General features: G+C 51.3%; 1 protein-coding gene across 2 annotated transcripts in view; it reads left to right on the top strand.

Moving 5' to 3' along the window:
• hnf4b (hepatic nuclear factor 4, beta) overlaps positions 1 to 3,691 on the top strand; it is an 11,935-nt gene extending 8,244 nt beyond the window's left edge. For both annotated transcript variants that reach the window (XM_080539378.1, XM_080539377.1), the window contains 3 exons: positions 1,190 to 1,450; positions 2,061 to 2,183; positions 2,956 to 3,691. In XM_080539378.1, the coding sequence (XP_080395504.1) occupies positions 1,190 to 1,450; positions 2,061 to 2,183; positions 2,956 to 3,083 (512 nt within the window). In that variant the 3' untranslated portion in view covers positions 3,084 to 3,691. The remainder of the gene's footprint in view (positions 1 to 1,189; positions 1,451 to 2,060; positions 2,184 to 2,955) is intronic.
• Positions 3,692 to 7,129: the final 3,438 nt, after the last annotated feature.

Below are 7,129 nucleotides of genomic sequence, written 5' to 3'. Positions count from 1 at the left end.
CCTGGGGAAAGCTATTAATATCAGGGTGGGGAGAGGTCCTGGCGCAGGGAGAGGTGACTGGCTGCTGGACTTTACTGCCTGTTGGCGAGGGCCAGTGATTACAGCACCAGAGCCAGGCCACTGGACAGGCTGGCCAAACTGGCACAGGGGGCAGGACAGGAGGCCCCGAGTCTGAGGCAGGCTACCTACAGACATAAACACACGTGTGTTCAGCTCTGTCCTCCGTGACCCAGCCATGCAATCCCCCCCACACCCCCCCCCCCCCCCCCCCCACCAACCTTTCTCCTGCACCTCTACCAAAAATGACGCAACTATGCAACCTTTCCTTAACCCCCCCCCCCCCCCAACGTTTCCCCTGCCCCCTCCCAAGAGTGACCCAACTATGCAACCTTTCCTTAACCTCCCCACCCCCCAACCTTTCCCCTGCCCTCTCCCAAGAATGGTTTGTCGGTTCAGAGATAAAGTGTCAATATTATGTTTAGCACAATATTACGTTTGGCAGCCCGATCTCTCTCCGTTCTCTTAGTAAATTACCTGTCTCTGTCTGTCTGTCTGTCTGTCTGTCTGTACACCCCACCATCTTTCTGTCTTTCTCTCTCTCTCTCCCTCCCGCCCTCTCTCTCTGTCATTTTCTCTCTCTACATCTCTCTCTATCTCTATCAATGATAACCCTGTCTCTCCCCCTGTGTAGTAAATTACCTGTCTCTGTCTGTCTGTTTCTCCCCCCCTCTCTCTATCTCTGTCAGTGATAACCCTGTCTCTCTCTCTCCCGTCTCCCCCTCAGACAGTGATAACCATGTCTCTCTCCCCCTCAGACGGTGATAACCCTGTCTCTCTCCCCCCTGTCTCCCCCTCAGTCAGTGATAACCCTGTCTCTCTCCCCCCTGTCTCCCCCTCAGTCAGTGATAACCCTGTCTCTCTCCCCCTGTCTCCCCCTCAGTCAGTGATAACCCTGTCTCTCTCCCCCCTGTCTCCCCCTCAGTCAGTGATAACCCTGTCTCTCTCCCCCCTGTCTCCCCCTCAGTCAGTGATAACCCTGTCTTTCTCCCCCTGTCTCCCCCTCAGTCAGTGATAACCCTGTCTTTCTCCCCGTCTCCCCCTCAGACAGTGATAATCCTGTCTTTCTTCCCCGTGTCTCCCCCTCAGACAGTGATAACTCTGTCTCCCCCCCTGTATCTCCCCCCCTCAGACTGCCCTGGGCTGGAGGGCCCTCAGACGGTGCGCCAGCTGCGTTTCCAGGCCCAGGTGCTGCTGGACGAGGCCATCTGTGAGCAGCGGGGCCGCTTCGGGGAGCTGCTGCTGATGCTGCCCACCCTGCAGAGCGTGGCCTGGCAGATGGTGGAGACCCTTCAGCTGGCCCGGCTCCTGGGGGAGGCCAACGTGGACACCCTGCTGCAGGAGATGCTGCTGGGGGAGGGGGGGGGCGCGGGGGCTACGCAGTCACACAGAGGTACACCAAACCCACCCCACCCACCCACCCCCCCCCGGCCCCCTAACACCCCAAAACTTCGCTTTCAGTGGGTCTCTTTAGAATCCTCCCTCAAGTCCTCCTGACTGTCTGTGACGGGCACCCTCTCAGCTAGTTTTGGATCAACGGGTGTTTCATTGACGGGTGGTGGTGGTAGCTTGCGCTAAATCGCCCGCTTAAGCGTGGCCCCCTCTAGAGGTTGTGGCCCTGAACAACCACACGGCCTTTATGCCAGCGGCCGGCTCTGGGTGTAGATATTGTGTATATTGTGTATATTGTGTATATTGTGTATATTGTGCACGGTTTCAACCCTGACCGCTGGTTTGTTGTGAGAGTAGTCTGAGGTAGACCTGTTATGGTTTGTGGTGACTGTGTCACAGTGGGGGAGGCTGGTGGAGGAGGTGGAAATCGGGCAAGACGGGCTGGTTGTAAGTGGTATCGAACCGGTGTGTTGGATACCGTTCCTCACTATGTTCCGTTGATTACGACGAGCCCTGTCCTCCGGTTTTCGACCTCCGCCGGCCTCCCCCTGCTGTGTCAGGTGGTCTGTGATGGCGGTGGTGACGGTGGTCTTGTTTCCGCTGCTCCTCAGGGTCGACCCCAGACGTCCTAGCGTACCCTCCGCCCCACGACCCCATCATGACTGAAGACCTGCTCGGTGGCCACATCGGGTTGCCTAGCAACTTCACATCAGTCATCCTGCCTGTCCCCACCTGTGAGTATGTCAAAGAAATGCATTCATATACTTGAGTTCATTGATATGTTTACAAATACATTTGAACACACATAATACCCCTTATACACACCCACAGAAACTCTCTCACACTCTCTCTCTCTCTCTCTCTCTCTCTCTCTCTCTCTCTCTCTCTCTCACACACACTCACACACACACACACACACACACCTGCTGGTTCCCTGCTTCCTCCGTCCCAGACTCGGTAAACAGGTTTTTCTCTACAGTGACAGAGCTCCTCACACCCCCACCAAGCACCACGGGGGCTCCTTGACAAATGACTCCATGCTGTCAGTAGCAGTAGAATAACACACAGTGAGCTCATCGTCCCCGCCCTTTATCACTGTCCTACAGCCAGGCCGGCCCCGTCGGGTGGGGGGGGGGGGGCATGGCTCAGATCCTCAGGACCCTCCCAACCCAGCCCAGCCCCTGGTCATGAGCTCAGTCCCTCAAGCTCTGAGCTCACCCAGGGGGAAGGGGGGGAGTTGATGATCTGTCGCCCGTCATTAATATCACTCTTAATTATCACCTCTGGGGTTGATGGCTTTATTTAGCCCTGGTTCGCTCACTGAGGATGACTTCATGTGCCTGCGGCTAAGTTAGTGGATTTCTCTCACCCGAGGTGACTTTATGGACTGTGAGAGTGCCGTTACGGAGCGGTAGCGAAGCCGCCGCCGCCGCCACCGCCACCACCACCTTCTCATTCCTCCGTGCCGTTCGCCAGTCTGATGCCTGATGTCTCTTTTTCCCACAGCTCTCCCAATGGTGCCTCTGGTGCCCACACAGACTGGCACTGAGGTGTACAGACACAGGGAGGGGGCAGACATGCCCACAGTGTCTGCCCACGGTATGCCCATGGCACCTGTCCACACCTGCCTCTGAGAAACAGACCGAGCAACTGCAGCTACTCAACCAGAGAGGAGAGGACAGCTGTGTGATCAAAACATAAACACACACTGACTGACACACGCACACACGCACACACTACACAAAACTACACACACACTATACACATGCTCTCCCAAGCATACTGCACGTGTTCAAACACACAGTTACCCATGCATAGGAGCATGGTCTTGGTACCTCCAGTCTGTACTATATGAACACAACTTAAGACACCATTCCCCCCAGAATGGACTTTGACTGAGCCAACCCAAATACCCCTGCCTTTTGCACAACACACACAGGGAATATGATACATGTATACAATTACGGTAATCATTGACCAGGAAAAGGTTGTTCTTGTTAAGCGTTCCACTGACCATTCAAATCAAGGCAATAAAGAGCTCAGCTCAACGGTCTCTTCTGTCTTTGTGAGATCATTGCAACGTTGGGTAAGTCGTCGTGTTGGCAGGTTCATGACAATAGTGATGTGGCAGTAATGAAGTAAGAACAATACAACACTGTCTAAAGGATCAAAGTCCATGCAGATATTAGGATCATTCAGTACTGTAAAAAAATAAAAATAATATTAAGTTACTCATTGAAAAGCAAGCAAATGTCAATAAATGAATTAGTCTCTTATCTGGTCTGTTTTATTTGATTTCAAATCCCTATCGGCTCATTCTGAAAGTATAGGCTCTCGCTGGTCACTGGTACCAGTATTAAAGCAAAGCAATCACTGTAGTATGTCTGATATACCAGCAGAGGGCGTCCACAGCCTGTTCACAAAATCTGACTTCATTGTCTTCTCTGTGGAACACTCAAGGTGAGCCCTTTCACTGACAATACAAACTCTTGTCAAGTAACGCAGCTCACGTGTTGTCCAGGTTCAGATATGGGAGTCAAGGCTTTAGATTATGTGGAAATGGAAAGCAATCCAGAGAATTACCGATCCTCTCATTTCATGTGTGAGTGTTGGTTTGTTACTTACCTTACTAGGAATGGGTGTTCCATGGTTTACGTGTCTGAGGCCTTGACTTCCACTCTGTGCCCATCCCCCCTCTCCTCTCCTCTCCTCTCCTCTCCTCTCCTCTCCTCTCCTCTCCTCTCCTCTCCTCTCTCCTCCTCTCCTCTCCTCTCCTCTCCTCTCCTCTCCTCTCTCCTCCTCTCCTCTCCTCCCCTCTCCTCTCCTCTCCTCGGGCTGCAGGTCAGATGGGCCAGTTAATGAGAAAAGAGTTAATGAGCGCTGTGGTCTGGTCAGACGAGATGAGGGGGGGGGGGGGGGGGGGGGGGGGTAAATCACTTTGGATAAAAGCGTCTTCTAAATGGTTAAAATGTAAATATAAAATGTGAAGAGGCTCAGAGGAGCTACTATGACTCATCAGAAGCAACGGGAACAAGGGAGTGGAGGTGTGGGGGCTCCCTAATGAATGGCTCGCTCCCTAACCACCACTGTGTGTTTATTCTCAAAGTCAAACCACCAAATCAATACAGAAATACTGCGTATGGAATATATCCCCTATGTCCTCTCAGAGGGCGATGGCGAGCGTTACAACAGCAGGGGATATAATGTAAACAGATTTTTATGAGTAATTCACCCCTCTGTTCAAAAGACAGAGCCCTTTCACCTCTTTAAAAACCTACACACGGAGACACAATCATACAGGAGTTATTATTAGAAGTATTAATGGAGTTTACATTTCTGTGACAGAATACATGGTGGTTTGTCTGTACTCTCGCCAGCCATCGTAGCTCAGCATGATTCATATCAATAATAAACCCATGGTTTGTTGATTTAAGAGCCAGAGAGGACAGCTATCCTGTACCTATAGCTACTGTGGTAGAGACGAAGATGACAGCTATCCTGTACCTAAAGCTACTGTGGTAGAGGGGCATTGTGAGTGCTGGTGCAAACCACAGTGAAGACTGCAAAGACATGTTGCATTAAAGCAGATCTTATTATTTTCTTACAGTGGATGAAAGCACAAAAATATATCACTTATTAAAGTAAAAAAAAGACTATTGGAGTAAGACTGAGACTAAGACCAGGGCCTTAACGGTGTAAACTAATATTTCAAAACAAAGTCAAGATGTCAGCTCAGGTATAGTATCCAGTAGCCATACCTCCAAATCACATGGTTTTCACTCCTCTTTTGGCGAATTTTAGATGAGCTGTTCTGGCTTGGAATGAACTGGACGGAGATGAGAGAATGTGCTCGCAATTTCAGTGGATATTACATTCGAAGAACCCTCCCCTACATGCCCGTATAGATTGGTTGTTTGTTGTTATGTGTGCGGTCTTTTCCGACCGGGTAGGACTATTGGCTATTGAGTAGTTGCCCATGCTAGCTTGCAACATTGAAGAAAATGGAGGAAAAAAACCTGAAGGAAAAGCTGAATTTTGTTTTCATTGGACGTTTTTGATCGGTTTAACGTGTCGCGAGGCGTCACTCATTTCAAACAGGTTTCTACCCCTTTATAGCTACGGCCTACAAAGGATCTCCCCAGGATTTCCAACCTAGTCTCAACGAGGTTACCTCAGGTGTGAATAAAACGAGATGGATGGCCAGTATTCTAGGTTTTACAGAGACAACACCCCTGCTTACATTCGAGGAAACGACCATCGTTTCATTCGTGGCTGAACTGGTGGTGAAAAGCCGTTTCTCAGCATGCTGGGAGTTGTTTCACTAGAGCTTGCTCTCTTCCAGCTGGCTCCCTGTCCTCCCCTCTTCCCGGCCCTGCAGCCTCCCTGTCCCGTGTGCTCCAGCTGGGCTTTTCCACACCGCTTCAGTCCTGTCGTCAAACCTCGTCCTGGACGGAAAAAACAGAGGAGGGATTAACGTCAGACCTCACAGCTCACGAGGCACAAACCGGGTATTTAGTTAGCCCAGGGCCCAGCCATCACCCTCACTGACCCAGAGAACTGCCTCATCAGGGCCTGCCTCTCCAACCCCTCCACGGCCAGCCCTGTGCCGTCCCATCGCTCCAGACTTGGCCCTGGCTCTCCGCTTCAGGTGAAGAGATTTGGGCTGACCTGGATTCATCCTTAGTGGGGGAGTGGAAAGGATTGGGGGAAACAAGAGCAGTAATTCCTGGAAAGAATGCCTAACGAGCATCCCTTCTGTAAACAAACTCACACACACTCACACACACACTCATTATACACAATGTGATGTGGAAACCACATTTTGCATCCCTAGGGTATTCGTGCTAAGTAATAAGGTCATCCTGGTCCACTGTGGCTCTCGCCTTAGAATCTCAGGACTGAGGGAGGAAGTTACTCACATCCCTTACAGTGATGATGATGATGATGATGATGATGATGATGATAGAGCAGAACAGAGCTAGAGACAGAGCAGTCCATCCGCTCTCTTACTCACTTACTCTGCCTATAAAACAGACTATTAAACATGGCCCATGAGACAGGCCCTTAATAGGTCCTTAATAGGTCCCCTCTCATGCTCAAGTTTCATTGTCTCTGTTCAGCAGAAAGCATATCCTTCTGTTCTAGCAAAGTGACATTCTTGCTGGAGTGCTGTATCTGTATCCTTCCCCTCCCAGGGGCCCACTCTAGCTGCGGTCTATTGATTTGTCCGGCCCAGGCAGGCAGCCCGCCAGCCGAGCAGCACAGTGATCTGTGTTAGACTGAGCAGTCAGGCTCAGCAAGTCAATAGCCCAGATCCTCAGAGTCACCATACCGGAGCCTTATTATGTGAGAGACGCGTATCTCGACAGAACGGCACGTGGCAGCTCGTGCCAGGCGCCTTAAGGCCAATCTCAATTCATCAAAGTGCTGATCGGAACCACAACAGACATTTTGGGGCTTGTCACCATGGCCCACTGCTCTGGTTCCACTTACCACAGCGTTCTGTCTGTCTGTGTCTGTGTGCGACAGGCCGGGTGTGACGGAGATCGGAGAACCCCCGGTTCCAAGAACATGGATGGGTTGTTCCGCACCAGATGCACTTCTCCATGTCAACCCCCGCCCCCCCCCACTCCCAAACCAGCTGTTTTGGAAATGGAGAAAGTTTTGCCAGACTTGGCAC

Source organism: Nansenia antarctica (genome assembly GCF_963989245.1).
Source record: "Nansenia antarctica genome assembly, chromosome: 1".
Lineage (NCBI taxonomy): Eukaryota > Metazoa > Chordata > Actinopteri > Argentiniformes > Microstomatidae > Nansenia > Nansenia antarctica.
This window is presented reverse-complemented; position numbering and strand designations above follow the sequence as displayed.